This window comes from Oculina patagonica, chromosome 13 (genome assembly GCF_052425735.1).
Source record: "Oculina patagonica isolate OP01 chromosome 13, crgOcupat, whole genome shotgun sequence".
Taxonomy (NCBI): domain Eukaryota; kingdom Metazoa; phylum Cnidaria; class Anthozoa; order Scleractinia; family Oculinidae; genus Oculina; species Oculina patagonica.
This window is the reverse complement of record NC_135770.1, coordinates 18,045,083-18,066,187: the sequence shown is the minus strand read 5'-3', so window position 1 is coordinate 18,066,187 and position 21,105 is coordinate 18,045,083. Positions and strand designations below refer to the sequence as shown.

At 38.8% G+C, this 21,105-nt stretch overlaps 1 protein-coding gene across 1 annotated transcript in view; it reads right to left on the bottom strand.

The window, feature by feature from the left end:
* Positions 1-21,105, bottom strand: part of LOC144634532 (uncharacterized) — an 88,302-nt gene that overhangs the window by 15,651 nt on the left and 51,546 nt on the right. The window contains 16 exon segments of the mRNA XM_078493509.1: positions 1,342-1,596; positions 2,253-2,579; positions 2,780-2,998; positions 5,715-5,779; positions 5,781-6,230; positions 6,477-6,569; positions 6,914-7,014; positions 10,430-10,771; positions 10,983-11,128; positions 11,623-11,667; positions 12,279-12,548; positions 13,794-13,978; positions 14,514-14,691; positions 15,028-15,318; positions 15,670-15,984; positions 16,331-16,512. Coding sequence (XP_078349635.1) covers positions 1,342-1,596; positions 2,253-2,579; positions 2,780-2,998; positions 5,715-5,779; positions 5,781-6,230; positions 6,477-6,569; positions 6,914-7,014; positions 10,430-10,771; positions 10,983-11,128; positions 11,623-11,667; positions 12,279-12,548; positions 13,794-13,978; positions 14,514-14,691; positions 15,028-15,318; positions 15,670-15,984; positions 16,331-16,512 — 3,464 coding nt within the window.

Genomic DNA, 21,105 nt, shown 5'->3' with positions numbered 1-21,105 from the left:
GGCAGGTAGGTAGGTAGGTGGGTAGGTAGGTAGGCAGGCAGGTAGGTAGGCAGGCAGGCAGGCAGGCAGGTGGGTAGGTAGGTAGGTAGGTAGGTAGGTAGGTAGGTAGGTAGGTAGGTAGGTGGGTAGGTGGGTAGGTAGGCAAATAGGCAGGTAGGTAGGTAGGTAGGTAGGCAGGTAGGTAGGCAGTTAGGTAGGTAGGTAGGTAGGCAGGCAGGCAAGTAGGCAGGTAGGTAGGTAGGCAGGTAGGTAGGTAGGTAGGTAGGTAGGTAGGTAGGCAGGTGGGTAGGTGGGTAGGTAGGTAAATAGGTAGGTAGGTAGGTAGGTAGGTAGGTAGGCAGGTAGGTAGGTAGTTAGGTAGGTAGGTAGGTAGGTAGGTAGGTAGGTAGGTAGGTAGGTAGGTAGGCAGGTAGGTAGGTAGGTAGGTAGGTAGGTAGATAGGTAGGTAGGTAGGTAGGTAGGTAGGTAGGCAGGTAGGTAGGTAGGCAGGCAGGTAGGTAGGTAGGTAGGTAGGTAGGTAGGTAGGTAGGTGGGTAGGTAGGTGGGTAGGTAGGTAGGTAGGTAGGTAGGTAGGTAGGTAGGTAGGCAGGTAGGTAGGTGGGTAGGTAGGTAGGTAGGTAGGTAGGTAGGTAGGTAGGTAGGTAGGTGGGTAGGTGGGTAGGTGGGTAGGTAGGTAAATAGGTAGGTAGGTAGGTAGGTAGGTAGGCAGGTAGGTAGGTAGTTAGGTAGGTAGGTAGGTAGGTAGGTAGGCAGGTAGGTAGGTGGGTAGGTGGGTAGGTAGGTAGGTAGGTAGGTAGGTAGGTAGGTAGGTAGGTAGGTAGGTAGGTGGGTAGGTGGGTAGGTGAGTAGGTAGGTAAATAGGTAGGTAGGTAGGTAGGTAGGTAGGCAGGTAGGTAGGTAGGTAGGTAGGTAGGTAGGTAGGTAGGTAGGTAGGTAGGTAGGTAGGTAGGTGGGTGGGTAGGTAGGTAGGTAGGTAGGTGGGTGGGTGGGTAGGTAGGTAGGTAGGTAGGTAGGTAGGTAGGTATGAAGGTAGGTTGGTGCGTAGGTTGGTAGCTAGGCAGGTAGGTAGGTAGGTAGGTAGGTTGGTTGGTAGGTTGGTAGATAGGTAGTTATAGGTAGGTGGTTCAATTATCGTCATCAGATAGGATGTCTGAGTGTTTCAAAATTTACTAGTTCTGTATGTTCAGGCTCTAATTTTTTTTTTGGCGTATTGAAAATCAATCAGTCCTGCATTTCGACTAGCTTTGTCGTTGTTTCGAGACAACAAGAAGAGCCATATAGCGTTTTCATGCAACCGGCTGTCAAACGGTTATAAACCTTTAACCAAAAGTAAATACATACTAAGAGAAGATGATTCCTTTTCCAGAGTGGAAGACACAGCCTTAGTGCTTGCTCCTAAGGAAACATCCTTTGTTGAGGCGGAGTCGAAGAGACAGTTAATATCTCCTTGACAGGCTTTCTCTGCTTCATCACGTAATGTGTCGTTTGCGAATTCCAGATCTTCCACGAACATGGGGACAAAAGATGCATTTGCAAATGTCGCCACACTTTCCCCTGATTTGTACGTAAAAAGTGTAGTTTTGTTGTCCACTTGCCCTTAAACGGAGAAAAGGCACGTCAAGGTTAAATACTGTTCTATGATTACCTACAAAACGCCATGCATACATGGAATCTGGCATTAGATTGATCAAGTTAACAAGATGCGTGACTGAGGCGACAAAGTTCTTGTCTAAATGGGCACTCCCATAGTTTGTGTGTTTAACTGGGTCTCTGGGTTCCTGTGATACCTATGCAAACAGAATCATGGGAAAGGGTTTTTAAAATCAAACAGAGCCCCTTATCTCGTTTGCTTTAAATGAGGATCCTGGCGCTATATGAGACTGGTATCGACTTCGAAGTCATTGTTACAAGTTATCGATAGTGATTTATTTTATTCCTTTTTTTTCAGAAATTTGGAATATAATATCGTTTTACATAAGGTCGTTTGTATTAAGTTTTAAAACAAATCAGTCGTCCTTCATTTCCAAGATTGCCCGGTCTTTCAGGCAGAAGCTCTTAAAGTAGAAGTAATTCACTCGAACCATAGCGGATCACTATGTAACGGGCTGAATCTGATCATGAAGTACATTTGATTCTTATTTATCATATGTTCATCATTGTAAGTAATTTTCCTGTCACAGTAGAAAATTTCTACTGTGACAGGAAAATTACTTACAATGATGAACATATGATAAATAAGAAATGGGACTTACAAAGAAGACCGAAATTATAATGGATGTCCTTGCTGGATGCCTTTGAAGGTAAAATTGTGCCATTAGGGGTCAAAAAGTCGTCATCTGGATCGTCATTCCATGTTCCAAGCAGACCTTTTGTTTGGTTTTTGAACCTCCTCGGTGCCGCGAGCACAATTGAAAGTGCCCCTGATACCACCTTAACTGTAACTGATATCCCGGATGGGAAAACCATTAAAAAGGAATTGTTTTCTGGTCTGGCAACAGCAACTGAACCGTTCAGTGTAACAGATTCATTTGTAAGACTCGTGTAATTAAAGGTCTCTCCGTCAATCAGCACGCTCAACCCTGTTTATAAAATGAACACAAAACACAACAACAGGCTGTAGTTAGCTGTGGTATAGTGTATTCATACGTGTAAGTTTGTATTAGGGCCATCTCTTCAAAGAAAGCCTTCCGAAAAGCACAGTCTCGTTTTAAAAAAGATTGTCTTTTATTACTGTACACAAATTAAAGGGAAAATTAAAAAAACACGAGGAATCACTAACTTTCATCTTCCAAATCCACCTGGACAACACTTGTATTGTTTTCCTTCGCAGCTGCAGCAGAAAATACCGTTGCTGTTCCATCGCCTTTAGCTAGTTTCGTCCGAGCCTGTAACTTAAAACTCCCGTTCCGAGCATCTGCCATGACATATTCACCAAGACCATTAAAGGTGTAGTTTTTACCGTCAAGAGTGACAAAATGAGGATCACCCCACAGCCAACCTATAATATAAAATGATGAAAGAAAAATAATCTTTGCAATTGATAAAAAAAGCAGAATATTGGGAAGGCAAGAAAAAATCTAAATATTCTTTTAAATTATTTTGTGCAGGACAAATTTAACCCTCTCACTCCCAGAGTGGCATACGGCACAAGATTCCCCTTAATATCAATTTGTATTAAATTTGGGCAGCAAAATAATCTTAGACAGATTACTCCCTCCCATATATAAGACCTGATTAACCACCGTTACAACTTTTGCAACTTTTTCCTCTATTACTTTAAAGGTAAAGTTAATATCTGACAACAACCCACGCATTTACCCAAAATAATTGTTAGAAGAATTAGGTATTTTCATTTTTTTTCTTGTTTTCCGTTTTAGTTTTAGAATTAAAACAGTGACTTCCTCTATGCCTTTCGTGTAACTTATGAAATCCACTTTCAAATATTAAATTATATGTGGTCTTTGGTTCCATAGATGTCGTTTTAAAAATGTAGTATTTCCTACGGGAATGATCGACCAAGCTTGAAAAATTTAGAATTTGATATAAAAACCCCAAAGATGTATCTCATTCACAGGGGTAAAAAATAGGTCACCAAGGGTGACATGAGTCTAATGCCGTATGGCATAGTGATACAGATTGCGCGGTTTTCGTAAGCCGGTTAAAATTGGTTAGAGGTTTGTGTTCGGGAGTTTAATTTAAAATGCTTATAGCAAGCTAGGGGCATCGTGGATGATTATGGATGAAAACGAAACAGTCATAAATGTTATATGCTTCACAAAATTTAAAGTATGAACAGGAGTTGATGTTACTTCTTCCGTATTGTCCGTAAAAGCAGAAACGATTAAACATTTGGACAAGATTGCGTGACGATTTACAAAAAGCATGTTCATTACAACAAGGGTTGAAGAACTTCACATCGTTTTCTTTCAGATTTTTCACCATTTTGATGATGACTCTTGAAACAGATTTTGCAATAAAAGCACTTGAAATAGTGACTGTTACTCCATTGTACTGTAAGCACTTAGTGACAGATTTTCCTAAAAACGGGTGTAAATGCTCACGTCAATATAATGATGACCTTTTGAACGCTGGAAACTAGGCAATTATTATCGAGCTACCATACACAGGAGCGAAGACTGTTTATCATGATGTACAAATTTCGCGAATCATCACTTCCATATCAATGTAACCATTTTATGATTTTTCTAGCTGTAAGAAGAACTTAAGATCTCTGAGAGTCGTAAAAGCATGAAATTCGATTTCAGTGTATGGCAAAGGCCGGGACAGTGTAATACTGCAAAGCGGCCAAACAAACGCATTTTGATTTAGTCGCGTAACTTGATTTACATTTATCCATGTACATCTTTTATTTTTGAAGGTTTTTGTTTGCACTGTAAAGAAAAAATTGGTCAAAATTCGAATGACTTAAATACAAAATACGAGGTAAAGTTTTCTATTTTTTAAAACAAAATAAATATTTGGTCGCATTGTGTAAATAAACGCGAGTCGCCGTCGAAATATTTTTTCTCAAAGACGTCTTGCTTTTTAAGCAAGACGAAAACACGAGTGCTTAACTGAACTGAAAAAGAAGATTTATTTTCACAAAAAGCTTACAAACGTCTTAACTGGAAAATTATTACGTCCTGTTCAAGTGTTGAATAATCGGGTGCTTACCATTTGTAAGAAAAATCCGGTTGGTGTGACCGTTGCATAATGGTAAGCGATTTTCCGAATATAGCGACCAACCGGATGAGATTTCGCTTACCATTATTCTACCAGGCGTTCCATCCCGCTCACTCGATCTAGCGTGAAATTCAGTGTTGTTTTCAGTCGATATAGCTAAATACTTCGAGGTAGAAAACAAACTTTTTGACGAAGAAGATGGGCTGATGCTGTTTACTGCCGTCAGCTGTTCCATGAAACGCGATTTAAACAGAATACAATGTTATTTTGAGGTGTAACTGTTCCCTATACGCACCGAGTGGATTTCGCAGTCGAGTGAAAATTGGCACGTTCGAGCTAGATCCTGTCGGAGTGTCCCGAGAAAAAATATGAACACATGAACAATTCCAATGTGGTATACCAGAGGCAGGCAGCTTATTTCTCCCGTTAAAAAAGTGCTGGCACTTCTATGGTCGAGTTGAACATACACGCTCTAAATTGGTATAAAGACGCCATATTGTAAACACGACTAAAACCGCGCGGAGGTGCTAAAAAGGGCCTGGAAACGGAAATTCGTTCAAATGGTAAGGAAATTTCCGATGTTCCGTTCCGAACGGAAAAAGTGGAGTACCTCTAGAGGTAGTCCACAATTTCCGAATGGAATTTCCGGAAAATTACCTTACCATTTGACTTCAAACCGAAATTTCCGGATTTTTTGGCTAAATGGTAAGCACCCATCGTGACTTGAGAAAGAACTTTTAATTATGCGTGGGAACACGTGTCGCTGATTGGCTGTTTTTAATTGAAACTAATCGTGCGTGTCCGTGGGGGTCCGTTCTTGCAGCTGATCATTGTTTTCTACATTACAGCGAACGATTATCGATCCCGAACCATTCCCTTGGGATTGCTAACAGCTTTTTTCATATAACAAAGAGTCTAATGCGCATGCGCAAAGCGCACGCAAGCATTAGACTCAACAAAAAATATTACGTCATGTCTTTAATCGCCCTATGATACGTTATTCCAGTATAAAAAAATGTAAAAACACTTACTCCATTCTGGCACCACATAATTTCCACAGTCATCAGAGGGACGTCTTTTGTAATATAAATCACATGTCTGTGTTTACACAACACTTCTGATAACCCTGTACATCGCTAGAGTCGTGTGTGGCCCTCCACTTCTGCGTTAGCTTGTGATATCTATGCGCAGAACCTCCTCCAGGATTTCCTATAAGCAGTGCACCCCAGCTGTCCCAGTCAGAAGAATAACAACATTCCTGACCCCATCCGTCTGTCGAAGGGAACTGAGCGTAGCCACACATTCGTGGCCAGTCTCTCCAGTTCACAGTGAACCTCTCGTCCCACCAAGCTTGTCGAAAGCTGCATGGACAAGGCTCAAGGTATTCAGTATAAAAACGAGGATCTGGTTGTGCTTTGAACCATTTTATACACTCCTGTCTCGCGTTGCGTTTTCCAAGAGAATTCTCAAGCCTGAAAAACCATTTTCCAACCATGTCGGTGTTGCCTCTTATTCCATCGATGGTGTCTATGTTGACAGTACCAGACCTTTAGACGATAAAGCCGACATAAAGAAGATAATTAAAATTTGCAAAACGTTTAACAAACACTGTCATATCTTTTTTAAGATACCACCGCACAAACGGCACCATTAACTGCCTGCTGCACCGCGAAAGAGACCGAGCGGGCCATGTTGCCATTAATTTTACTCCCACTGGTCTTACAGAAGGAGAAACAATACAATCAATGTCATCTGGGCCAATGTATGAAGACTGAGTTACAACAGCAACGTACCGTTTCATATTATATTTGTTTTCTTGCTTGTCTCCAGCATTCCAGCCAACCACAGGTAAACCACGCGAGTTGTAGTAATATTTGTAGTACTTTCTGTAAAATAATTGCTATTTTAAAAACAGTGACACGATATATTTACGATTTTTCTATGGATATTATTAGCAACAGAATTCATATTATCTCTAAGATAGTACCCGTACTGTGACCGGTCATTCCAGTGGTTTTATGCTACGTACGGTACGGCACGTTTTTGGCAGCTAGGGATGTAATAAACATTTTATTAACCACGTGCACTTCTGTTCTGTAACTGTATTGACGTTTGTTTGTTTGTATTTTCTTTGGATTTATGGGCCGCGTCCTTCTCGCCCTGTCGCCCTTCTCTAGACTATTAACCAAGATCAGTGTTACAGTTGCTCACTCGACTAACAGCTACATACCTTTGTGTTGGAGCCGACCACTGCAAACCATTGCTGGGGTAATTATACATCGCGAAGGAATAGACGCCGTCCGTGATCAAAACCAACTGAAATGTGTTTCCCTAAAGATTCAATGTAATGTCAATTTTAACACACATATCGAGCTAAGATAGCCTTAGTAATCAAACGTCTTTTATCGCCCACTGCTTTTCTTGACTGAGATTCAACACGAAGTCTGTCATGGTGATTACGAACCTCTATAATAACTCATATAGACCATTTTGATTGACTTGTCAGTTGGAAATTTTTATCAGATCTAGACTTCTCCGTAGTTGGCAAGAACAGACAAGACCTTTTCAAAACGTATTCACACTTAAGAGCAATAGACGATAATAATTGTTTTAGTAAATTCTCAAACCGAGTTTCTGCCGCGATTTTTTTTAACAAATTTACAAAGCGGTCAAAAGAGCATACAACTTCTGGGTAACACGCGCGCCGTGATCACCTGATTATTACATCACTGAACGAGCTGAATGAAATTTGACAGCTACACAAACGACAAACCTGTCAACTGTTGACGAAAATCAACCTTGAAATATTTAACCGTTCCAATGCAAGCAAAAAGACGATTTTGGAAGCTTTCAAGTGTTTAAATAGGGTTCAAAGTTCAGGAATATCTTCCTTATTCTCCGCCTCCGTAATAATGGTGAATTTGGACATTGCAGTTGAAGAAAACCTGCGGAAATCTGCTACGTTCGCTCGGTGTAGAAACCTTTAAGGCATTCATTTAAAGTGTCTATCCAGCCTACAGGTTATTTGTGGTTTTCGTATCTCTTTAATGCATAAACAAGTATTCTAAAAGAAATTTTTGGACTCCGCCACTTTTTCGCTGCAAAATCAAGCTTTAAAGTTCCCGCTTCGGCCACGCCCAAAGAAGTTGACCGCGTGATCGAGGATTGGTGATGAGTGACGTCATATCAGGAACCGCTCGGAGCGTTTGCATGTGTTTATTTGCTTGACAGCCACAACATAAGGTTTGTTTTTCCCAAGAATTCTTCGAGTTTGGATGGAATACTCACAAGACAGCGATTTCTTATCTGAAGAAGACGTGACTAGCAGTTCATCTGATTCGAACGAAGAGATCGAGTCCGGAGAACTCGAATCGTTCACTTGCACTGCAGTAGAAGATAAGAGTAACAAAGAAGAACGCGCTTACTCTCAAGAACCTCTAGCGGACGATGCATGGATAGAAGAATATAATGGAGAGAAGCAACTCATTGAAGAGAGGGAACGAAAATTACAAAACCAGCTTAACAGAGTCGTGGAATTACACACATACCGGTTATATAGATACTTTTTCCAAACACTCACTCCGCGCGTTAAATTTGCATTTTGTACGCAAATTCACTCCAGAAAGCTTTGAATGGAAACTTCACGCGTCGCGAAACCTACAACGACGGACGGAAATCGATCTGCATTCTCAGGCTGTATACCTTTTAATTTTCATAACAGATGTGAAACGAACATGAAAACAATATAACGAATAGACTGTAAGCACTATTATTCCCGAAAATTGCCCTTGACACTCACACAACGCATTGACTTGAAAGTGGTATGCTTGTTTGTTTTGAATCGACACTTGTCGCGTCGGTAGATTTGCGTATGTTGCAAATAATAAATGTGCCCTTAGTTGATACGCAAAAGATTAATATTAATAAACATGTTTATTACTTTTATTAGTCCTTCTTATAACAGCTTATTAAAATAGGAGCTACTTTAGTCCTTCTTGTTACAGCCTAATAAAAATACAAGCGACTTTTCACGCGTTTAGAAATGCCGACAACACGCGCTTATGATAAGTGCGACTGATTGTCTCAAAAACGATTAACAAACAGTCCTAACCTATCGATTTTTTAACTTTTATAACTTAGAAAAACTTTTCTTTTCATCGTGACAATGCTTACTTAAGCTGTGAAAGCTTTGATAAACTTTTCATTGTACGCACTTTAAACAAACAATAGCGCTTGCAGAGACCGATCGATAAAATTATAACTTTACATGTATGGGAGTTGAAACCCTGAAAAGCTACGTACGAGCGTAATGACTTCGATTATAAAGATCACATTTTAATAAGACTTTATGAACAAGACTTACAAGAAACAGAAATAGAAATTCAAGCGATATTTGAGGGAGAGTAATTCGCTTTACCTTGACTGGTCGACAAATCGAACGTCGCTTCAGCTACATGTTATCTTTGCTTGGCGACGCTTGCTCGCTTATTATTTCTACACGATGGTTGATAATAGGCAATAAAAATCTCTTGGGAAGTTGGCGACGTTTACTTGTAGTTTTTTAGGCGTCTAGCGAGACGCGTGTCTTGTCGTTCGAGAACAGACATTCAATCAAATGAATAATGAGAAATGAATACCCGATGACGACTTCGACTGGACAAAGTTAAGTATTCCGGTGAAATCTTGGCACAGGAACAATGCCAATTATCATCTTAGATCAGCGACCGTTGGCATTGAAGATTTTCAAAGGAATGTCTTCTTGTAATATCCCTGGGAGCGAAGTAGCAAGCACAGACAGCAGACGAGGCACTCGGATTCTACTTTGCACGTTTTAACTTGACGAAGTCCATCTACTTTTTCCTTCTAGCCTTTGCTTCTGTTCCCATATCACCTCAAAATGCAGCGCAATACCCTTTTCTTCGTTTGGAGTATTCAAGCATACCGCAACGACGCATCTATCTGGTATATTTCTACCGCCAGTATCTCCTCGCTATTACAGAAGAAATGCTGACTTCAAATGGCGGCAAGATTTCGCGGTTCCTGATCTGACGTCACAGCCGGTCTGGAACCCAGACTCTTTCTGGTCTTGACTCCCGGACAACTTCTTTGGGCGTGGCCGAAAGGGGAACTTTAAAGCTCGATTTTGCAGCGAAAAAGTGGCGGAATCCAAAAATTTCTTTTAGAAAACTTGTTTATGCATAATAGAGATACGAAAACCACAAAAAACCTGTAGGCTGGATAGACACTTTAACTCCTCTTTGGAAATGTCTTCAATTTGTTTGGAAATTTAATGTCAACAGGACTTGACAGCCATTCTGTAAATAATGAGGTGAGCATTTTTGCCCTTCTTACGACGTTATAAATTATCATGAAAACATCGACAGTGAACGTAATAATTGTTGCTAGTTTTTAAGCGAAATTCCCAGATACGTACCATGTTCATGCCGAACTTTGTGGCTTTCTCTGCATTTTCTGGAACAGCATTGTCAAATATCTGAATTTTTGTGGGAGACAGCTCCTGAAACCTACCAGTATCAGCCATTATGGCGAGCTGAAGTTAAAAACTTCATGCGGAAAATTTTTAAACCTAGCACACTTTTTTCCATATTAGGTAAAACTCTGACTAATGCCTCATACTCAAAGTTTTTGAGCCAAACAAAGAGCTAGAAATGCAATAGTCGGAGCTGAGAATTTACTAACACTATATATACCAAGTTAAAAAATGATCATCTTCTTTAAATATTACCATTTGTGCCATGTTTGCTGGGTACTGATAGGCTCGCAAGTTTACCCATGTTATCACCAGCATCCAGGATGCTTTGAAGTCTGTCGGCAAGGGTTTTGATTGGAGCTTTTTGACATCTGATGTGGCCATGTTTAACATTTGAAGGGAACTTGGGTCGGAATCTGAATATGTATGATAGTAGACTCTGGACACGCCATTATTCACGAAAGAGTGGTGCGTATCAGTCAAACTCCAATACGGTGCCAACATGGCCTCTTTTTTCAGCCACCAGCGTTGTCCGAAGTTATATGGCCACCAAGGGAGCCATTGTGAATCAAAGAGCAACACTCCGTTGCGACAGATCTTCAAGAAAGAAGGCAATACGATTAGTACACTGTCAATATTACAAGAAAACACTTTGCTTGAATGGCAACCTTAAACTGTTTGGCTTAAAACTAGAATTGAAGCCTCGTTCCCAGGGGAGAGACACGGGAACGAGGTTGATCGAAAAGGAATCCAGGGCCTGCGCGTTGAAACACCAGCTACCAGCTATGATGTTAAAGTGTATACATACGTAAGCTTGGTAGTGACGTTTTCCAAAGAATTGCATGCCGTCGTCCGGGATGTCGATCTTAAAACATCGCCACGAATATTCGTCGGTGTTTGGAACTACAGAGTCCCGAGATGCAGGTCCATAGGGATACATCAGTCTTATTGGTACTGTTTAAAAGGAAAAAAATAACACATGTAATAACTACTGAATCTATCAATTGAGATAATAAGCTATAATAAATTAGGCTACCTCGTTTCTAGTATCATTTTAAGTCAATAAGGACAGGAGAATTTGACGGCAGATTGAAGTATCTTTACAAAATGAGCGAAATAATGGCTGTATAATTATATTAAAGGCTTTAGGTACCATAACCTAATGGCAATAAGATTGTTATAGACAAAGGAAAAAGAATATAAAGGCGTAATTCCCTCGCTCTGTACTCTCGCTTTACCAAAGCAGACTTGATTTCAGAATATCTACTTTGCTCAGAAATAACCGCCCATAGTTAAAAAAAAGTAGTCTACGTTTACTTAGTCTGAAATTCAGCCGTCCTCTCGTCCCTAACCCCCGCGCCCCTCCGTTGGGGGGTTACGGACGAGAGGACGACTGAATTTCAGACTAACGTTTACTATGAAGTCTATAAAATTCATTAAATTGCTACCTGCCGAAGTAGGTCTTGCTGTATTTGTCGGTTCGCCAGTCGGTTCTGTGAAGAAAAAGGAAGTTTTTTTAATACACATTCAAATGGACATGTCAATTTTGTCATTGAAGATCATCTGATGAACCACAATATAACAATAAAAAACAATACTATATAATAGCTTATTTACCCATGCTACATCGTGAAGGAGGAGCGACGAGGCTTGTTTAAACATGCGTGTGAAAATGACAATAAATGCAAAAAAGCATTTAGCATTGTAGTTGGGTTAGCGTATGCCCACTGTGTTTGTGTAACTGTGTTAGTAATTAAACACTTTTTTTTAAACTCCATCGTTTTCAGTTTCTTTCAGTACCACGTAAACCTGTAGCTTTACAGTGCTTCCCAATGCTTCCCTACCCTTGATCAGGTACTCATTCGATATAAGTTTTTAAAACTATTAGCACATTTGCCTTTGATACCATTTAAAGAACTGGTTCGTCAGAGGCACTGTGAAAGTAAAATGTCTTGTCCAAGGACACTGGCATGCTCTTGCACCGGAGACCAACAAAGTAGCCATTACATATACCACAACGCTTTCCATACGCTGTTATTACAAAGACCTTTACTCTAATATCGTTATGAACAAAACCTAAAAATAGAAATATGCAATAACGTACCTATTCCAGTCTCTAAGGCGAATATTTGACTCTCGTAGGTGATGTTAGACGTGCTAAGGACAAGCACTCTGACGGTATATTCTGTCTTTGGTTGAATGTTTTTCAGATATACTTGAGTATCGTTGGTTCTTGCAACATTCCAGTACATTGAAGGTTGGGACTGCTTGTATAATACAATGTAACTCATTGCTTTACCAGTGAGGAGCGTCGGCTTTTTCCACTCCAATGCAGCTGTCGCTAAAATGGTACTCTCCTCTTTTATTGTAATATCTGATGGCAAAACAACGGTAAAGGTTCTTACAATTATAGCAAATGATGTATATACCACACTCTATAGGCTAATTCTGATAGAAATTAAGTGAAACAAATTAATGTCTAGTTTTGTTAGCAGGACATATTCCACATTTTGGATCTATGAATCTCCTAATGGTGTTTGCCTATAACATAACATTGACAGCAGGTTCAATTGCTTTGTGCTGAAATTCAACATTCTTGAGAACGAACCTGAGATAGAACACCGTTAGTAGACTTTCGCCGAGACATTCAGTTCTGTTGAAACCAGGGTGAACACCGAAACAGGATAAGTGGAAACGATTGTATCAAAGTAATTTCAAAAGCCTCGAAAAATATGATGTACAATGATGTTTACAATAAAGTTTTGTTCCACTATAAACGCGTGTTATATAATAGTGTTTATTATTATATGGAGGAGAGTGTTTTACCGGGAACTAAACAACTCGTAGATTCCGTACGCCACTCCATCCGCGACCCGAGTGGCGTATTTTCCGTATGACACTCTTGCGAGTGACAAATCGCCCATTGACGTCACGATTCGCGCCATTTCTATTTTGCTGAATGAACTTGGTTTCGTGTCGTTTATTGTTAGCAAGCATCGACACGAATGTTTAATCTGTTTAACAAAGCAAGGAAAAAGAATCAGTTTTGCAAAAAAGTTAAGAATGAGTACACGATAATGAAAACCTTGACGATTTCAAAGTTTTTAAAGGAAATTCTTCGCAAGGAATTTCACCATTGCAAGATGTCGTGAAGAAGAAAACAAAAGCAGTTGAAAACTGTCGATCGGCCATCAAGACTTTGCCGCATCGGATTCAAGTCAAAGTCAGTAATGTTTCAGTTCTTACGTGTTATTAAGTTGACCAGCATTTTGTTTGATTGGAATTCAGTTTTTAGTGTTATCCTGTTCACGGGTGCTTTGTATTTTCTATGAAGACGAACGCTGATTTGTAAAACTGGCTCGATAACGGATTATTCGAAAACAATGAAATAAAAATCGGCAACGTCAACTACATCTGGTCTCCATATAATAAAAAGAACATTACACGTTGGCTCAAAGATATGAATTTTATGTTCTCGATATAAATTTTATCCCACTCGTTCGCTACGCTCACTCGTGAGATATCGTTTCTGCCACTCGAACATAAAATTCATATCTTCTCGCCACCATGTAATATCCTCCATATATGTAGTATTAAACCAAAGAGTAACATTTCGTACCCAGATTTACGTTGTTCTTTACCACAAGGTAACGAGCGTGAAAACCAGCTTCCTCTATTCCATTGTCTGAATAAAGGTGCACCGTGACAGGACTTTGGCTGATGGTGACTGCAAAAGGGGAGTTTTTCCCACAAAATTTCCAGTTTACACTTTGGGAACTGTCACTCACTTGAACGAAATCAGAACTGAAAAATTGAGCGGAAAAGAAAACACTTATGTTAAGACACGATGGTTTTAAAAAGGCTTCACAGACATTTGCCACAGTTGTGCAACTGCGAAAATACCAGTATAAACCCTTCATCTTCATTTCATATATATTACCCATTTGTAAAAAAATAGCGTAACAAAAGGAACTGTTTTTAAATAAAAAAAAACTATCAAACCGCTTTCTTCGTATGTTAATATATATGGTAGGTCGGTACGTAATGTCTGCGTTCGAGCCTAGTGGCCCATATCAGGCCAGAGCTTTTTCCGGTTTCGCCACTGTAAGAGTAAAGTGTCTTGCATAAGAACACAAAACACAACACAATAACCCTGACAGACCCTGACAAGGGCTCGAACCCGGACCGCTCGATCAGGAGTCCAGTGCACTAACGTTTAGGCCATTGCCGTTAATAATCAACGAAACTGAAAAAAAAAATAGCAAAGCTATGTAATTTGATAATGCTAATGCGTAACACCGAGTTGACCTGAAAGAAAATATATCTAGCCAAAAGTTACCTGCAAGGAGTGCCAAAGCCTTCCGTATGAAAGTAGTCAAACAGGACTATGATCTTTGTTTCTGTTGAATCCATTCCTTGACCTATTATCCAGGTACAGTTTGAATTACTCGGATAGTTGTTCGGGTAGTTTGGACTGATAAACTCGGTGACTTCTTTGGGTACAGAAAATGTACAGCCTGAAAACATCATAGAACAGTGTTTGGGAAAAGATACATAAATATACATAATGTACACAAAAACATCTCTTATACGACTCCTTCCTCGGATACGACTTCTTCATCTAATTGCAGCGAATGTTTTGATATGTGAAGCATTTGAATGATTACTTTACAGGGATAATCTACGACAATCATTTCCGTTATAGATATACACCTTCAATATATTCCACAGCTTTACGAATTTAGAATCCATGGCTCAAGTACATTGAACCGTAGTGAAAGTCTCATTATTAAAAGCCGCCTAACATTTTCCGGATCGCCAAAAGAAAACATATCCTTAGTTACACATGGTACCTGTTTTTGCATACTGTGGCCTACTTTGAACTCCAACACCAACACTAGTAAAACCAGCAACCTGGATCCTGTACAGTGTGAAAACTTTCAGCCCTTTAATCACTGTAGCTGAAGCTGAAGCCTGGAGTGAAATGTTGTAATAACTATCCTGTGTCCATGCTTCCTTGTACTGCACCAGGTATCCCAAGAGTTTTCCTCTTACGTCAATTTCACTTATGGGAGACCATTTAACCATAAGACTAGTGGGACTGTTACCCTGGGCAATAATATCTTTGGGAGGTTTAGAAGGAACTGTGGATAGATAAAGAAGAAACAGTTCAGTTTGGCAATTACAGATGCTAAGTCATTAGTCAAAAACGTATACACGTCCCTTTACACGTTCCGTCTACAAAGTTTAGTCTCACAGTGCCTCTCTCCGACCCGGTGTATGAATGGGTACCAGCAAATTTACTGTTGGGAGTAACCCTGCGATGGACTGGCATCTGACCGGGGGGGGGGGGTAAAAATACTCTTCGCCACTTAATGCTACATAAACTGGGATAACCTTTTCCTGATGAGCAACTTGGCTACACAGTAAGCTTTTTCAAAAGGAAAATAATAGGATATATGGCAACCTCAATATAAATTTAAAACTAATCTCACCGTCTTCCTTCGTTCGAAGAACAACAACACTGCTGCTTTTCATTTCAATCGTTCCATTACTCTGACCTTTGAGCAAGGCGACCACTTGAACCTGATAATCTGTATACGGCCTTAGCGTTCGCACCAAAACATTTGCAGAGGAGACATTAGCTGTAGCCAGGTGGGATGTGTCTTTTTTTCCAGCGGCAGTGCAAACAGCGACGAAACCAAACAAATCCTGTATTGATATGACATGTGTCACGTTTGACCACGTCACCAATATTGTTGTCGAGGTAATACTCTCGGCAGTGATGTTCCAGCCATCTAGCTGAAGGGCTTGAATACCGGAAAGATAGATGAATAAGATTAGTTAATCGCGTGAGAAGTAAATCTTAAAAATATTTTTAATTCTCGATCGGATACTTTCATGTTGTTTCATGTCCTGTACCAAAATTGACAGTTACCAGTATTCTTTATTAATAGTAAGAATAACAATAATTCTATATATCTCTTGTCGTCAATCTGTCAATTAATTTCGTCTTTACTATTAGCCGGTCTGTAAATCTATTTTTCCATCTGGGTAGTGACAGTTGACAAATTTAAGTCTATCATTCCCTACAACATCTGTAACAATATAATAACGAGTGATAAACTGCTCGTTTTTTATTCAAATTAAGCTGACCTTCGTTTAATGAACCGTTAATCATGTAATAATAGGCTTGGAAGCCAGTTGCCCTGGATGTCCAACGATCCGAGTGGTAACGCAGCTGCAAAGGCCGTCCGTCCGAAAGAATCGTTAATCCAGTCCTTGAGCCACAAATCCTATCAACTTCTTTTCCTTTCTTGACGTCAAGATAAAAACGGCTGTGTAAACAAAAAATTGATTCCAGCTTCAGTACCGAGTGTTGTACAGCTAATTCGAGAACGTTTGTTGAAAAAAAAAACACAAAAGTGAACGAGACAAGGGTAGAAGCAGAGAGCTACTGCACTAATAAGATTGCGACATGACAAACGCGAATAAATTCTCTAAAGACATGTGAAAACAAGTTACTTTTAGCCACGCTGAATTTTAGAAGAATTTTCAAAACTCAAAGACATGCTACAATAAAATAAAAGCTACAGGAAAAGACCTCCTGAGAGGAAAAACAAAATCTTCACGTGCAAAATAAAATCTTCCTCTATGCCAATATGCAAAATTGAAGTGAATACCCAGACCACCCTTTGGTCTTGTCGCATGTAATTTTTTACTAATTAGCTTTATACAGTGAATAGAGTAGTTAGTTAAGACAAACTCTATTTTCTGGAGTCATAAAGTCTAACGAAAATAATTAAATTTAGATTATGGAACAAAACTAGGAAACTGTGCCGTGTAGTTAAATAAAAGCACCCTTGAAACTTGTACTGCAGTCTAATAAAATTAAGTGTCATGGTAAGAAAAAATCAAAGAAATCAAAGAAATTTTGGCCACAGTCCAAAAACTCATACTTTGTCAATTTGAAGGCCTAGGTATGTAACTGAAAGATATGAAGTTAGTTTTTCGAAATATTCAATTTTACGGCAGAAAACCACGAATAACGGTAATCGTACCGGAAGCTCAAATTTCACTTCTCGACAATCCGAAATTTCACGCTTTTCAGCTTCTTGCTACCCAGACGTTTCAACCGCTGTAAATCTTTACTTACCTTAGTTGCATAGATTAACTCTTCCTTTATCGAAATATAGTTAGTATTTTTATCTCTGATTATTTCTGAGCCAGCTGAGCCTCGATTAAGTAGACACATTTTTCTCATGTAGGAAAAAGGCTAAAATAATCCAAATTCAGTGAGGAAAAAAGCTGACCGGAAGTGCTTCAAATCTTTTGATATTTTAGCCAAAGAGAGTCCAGTCGTTGAATTTTAGGTTTATGGTTTCAAAAGTGTGGGATCTAGTAGCAGTTTTGAACAAACGTCGATCAAAGGTCGACAAAATTACAATTCCGCGGCTTTGAAAAGAACAACTGAAACACGTGACACGAAACACGCAATAGAGTAATTTGTATATTTTTTGGGCAAAGACAACACGGTAAAATTAGCTTTGAAGTTTTATACGTTTGATACTTAAGAAAAATAGTATTTATCCTAAAGATTGCCTACAATAGAAGAAATACCAAAAATAACAGCACTTGAACTCTCCCTGATGTTCGTCACGCACGAGCGACTTGGAGCCGCGAATGACAAAAATATTTCCCATTGATTCAAAGTAAGTCATATTCTGAAATAAGAAGAAAAATCTATTTTCTATAAACTTTGCCCACAAATCTGTCTTAACTAAAAAACGAAACAGCTTTCATTTTTACAAATATTGGACCACAACCGGCCTATTTTTAGCAATGGCGACAAGTGAAAATCGAGTCACCGCTTCAAAAATTTATGCTCCAACTTTAGGAATTGTCTTAACTCTCCTGGACCAAATTGGACCTTCATCTGTATAAAGCACACAATTTTGATTCGTTTAAAAGAAACTAACAATACGGAATATTTTTGATTTGAAGTCTACTTGGCCATTGACGCGAACGGCTCAAAAAAATGGCACATTTTCAACGGATCACTGCGCAAAAGTCCAACTACTTCCGCATTACATTTGTTTCCATACCAACTAAAAAGAAGTGAAAGAGTATGGAAATGGAAAAATATGTTGTGGTTTAAGCGAGCTTTTAGTGCAACCAGGCGGCAACTTGGCTTATGTTGCGAACATGTTTTGTTTACATTGCAACAGCGGGCAGTTTTTTTTTTTTTTTTTTTTTTGCAATAAAAAGCTTTTATTTGGTGTTAGGGCTTACAGTACAAGGAAACAATAAAAACTAACAGGTATAAAAAAAAAAATAATAAGAAATTGTAAAGGTATTTACATGCGTTACAATTTGTTTTACATACAGTGCATACATTTATCGTTAAACTTAATTATACAAGGATACAAAGAAAACGTAGAAATAGTAGTATTGGAAAAAAGATAACATACTTGTATTTATGAGAAAAAAAAGAAAAGAAAAGAAAAAAAAACTACAAAAGATTTTCATATATTTCTTTGAATTCAGGCAGTTTGTTATTTTGGATCGCGATTTCTCTTTGTATATTAAGTCTTTCTTTTAAGAGTGACAGAAAACTTTCGAAGCATAGTTTTTCATCGTGTAAGCATTTACAGAATATAGAGTATTTCGCAATGAGAGGCGTGTAGTTTAAAGAGTACGAGTGCGTCTTTTTGTCAAGAATTTCATATAAAATCATACTGTTTGATAATGTGATCTTTTCTTTAGTTTTGCTGGACCACCAATTTTGAAATAAATTCCAAAAAGATAAAGTTGAAGAGCAGTGTAAGAACATGTGATCTAAAGAGTGTCTGTCAGTGAGACATTGAGGGCATAAATCACTATCTGATATTCTGGCTTTAAAAAGGCTGACTTTTGTTGGAAGGATATTATGAATAAGCTTATATTGAAACATTGATATCTTTATGTCATTTTTTATCTGGAAGGGTAATTCATAAACTTTGTTTAAGTTTGCTCGGTTAAAACTGTACCTTAAAATTTTGCTTTTAGCGGTTGGGGGTAAAAATACGTTTTTTAACATAGCGGAGTAGACGTTTTTGGTAGAAATTATGTTTGTTTTATGATTTCTATTTTCTGCTGTTTCCCGGGGAGTTCTTTTAATTATTACTTTCCAGTCATTCGGAATGGAATTGATCAATCCAAAATATAAAGTAAAAGGTGTTTCAAGATGGAATTTTTCGGAGAATTGTTCAAAAGAAAGGCAACTGCCATCATTTTGGAGAAGGTCTTTAATACGTAGAATATTTTTTTCGAACCAATTTTTGTAAAAAGGTGTTTTACCCTCGATTTTTATGTTGCGGTTGTTCCAAATTATTTCGTTGTGTAGAGATGTGTTGTTCTGAAAGGCTTGTTTTGAGCTCTGCCAATGTTTTAAGACTTCGTGATAGAAGCCTGGGAGGCGGTTAAGTTGCAGCGAGTTGATATCGTAATTGCAGTGTGTCAGAAAAGAGAGGCCTCCATGATATTCTAATGCGATTTCAGGGATTATCTTCCAGGACGCGTCAGTATTGGTTTGCAAACGTGGTATCCAAGCAACCTTTAAAGCTTTATTCATGATGTTAAAGTCAGTCATTTTAAGACCGCCGTGTCTTTTTTCCCCAATGATAGTTGATTTTTTTATCTTTGCGGGCTTTCCATCCCAAATAAAGTCAAAAATCAATTTCTCGATTTCTTTGATAAAATTTTCTGGAATAACAAGAACAGATGCATTGTAGATTAATTTTGAAAGTCCGAAAGTTTTCACAATGTTTATTTTTCCGTAGAGTGTTAAATTTCTTCTCTTCCAACTATTTAGTGTCTTTTCTAAGTTCCGGATTTTCACTGCAAAGTTTAACTCGTTGGTTTTATTTGTGTCATACGAAAAGAAGATACCAAGAGCTTTTATTGGGTCCCGCGGCCAACGAAAGCCAAAGGGAGTTTCGGTTTTCTTTTTCCATGGACCAAGCCACATTCCCTCAGACTTTGTTGTGTTAATTTCTAGACCGGAGAGGTTTTTGAACTTATCAAGTAGAGTTAGTAAGTTGTCAACAGAATCCAGGTCACGAACAAAAACAGTGGTATCATCTGCGTATAGAGAGACTTTAATTTCTTTCTCACCTACATTAATGCCTTTTATGCCGGTACCATTTTGAATTTCTCTTGCGAGTATTTCTATGCCAATTACGAACAAAAGTCCGGACAACGGACAACCTTGTCTAACACCCCCTTCTACTAAAAAGAATTCCGATGCAAATCCATTGTTAAGAACACAGCTGGAAACATTGTTGTATAAAATTTTAACCCAGTTTTTGATGTTCGGCCCGAAATTGAATTTTTCAAGGCAGTTGTTAATAAAATCCCTTTCAATGGTAGCGAAGGCTTTTCTGAAGTCTATAAATAGGGCGATTCCCGGAATGTTATTCTCTTCTGTGTAATTCATGATGTCAGAAATTAAACGAACATTTTCACCAATGTACCGGTTTTAAATGTAGCCGGTCTGATCGGGATTAATAATTTTTGGAAGTACTTTTTCTAGCCGTTTTGCAATGACTTTCGTTAATATTTTATAATCGGTATTAAGAAGCGAAATTGGTCTTAGGTTATCGAGTACAGTAGTGTCTTTGTTCGGTTTCGGGATGAGTGTTATGATTCCCCATCTTTGAGATATCGATAGTTTACCGCTATCGTAGGCGTAATCAAAACATTGTAACATATCGGAGTGCAGTTCTTTCCAGAAGTGTTTGTAGAATTCTGCTTGTAGCCCATCTGTACCTGGCGATTTTTCATTTTTGAACTCGTTTAAAGCTTTTTTAAAAGCTTTAAAAGCATTCCGCTTGAGTCACTTTTCCTTCGCACGATAACATGTCGTCATTCTCTAATGGAATGATGTTTTC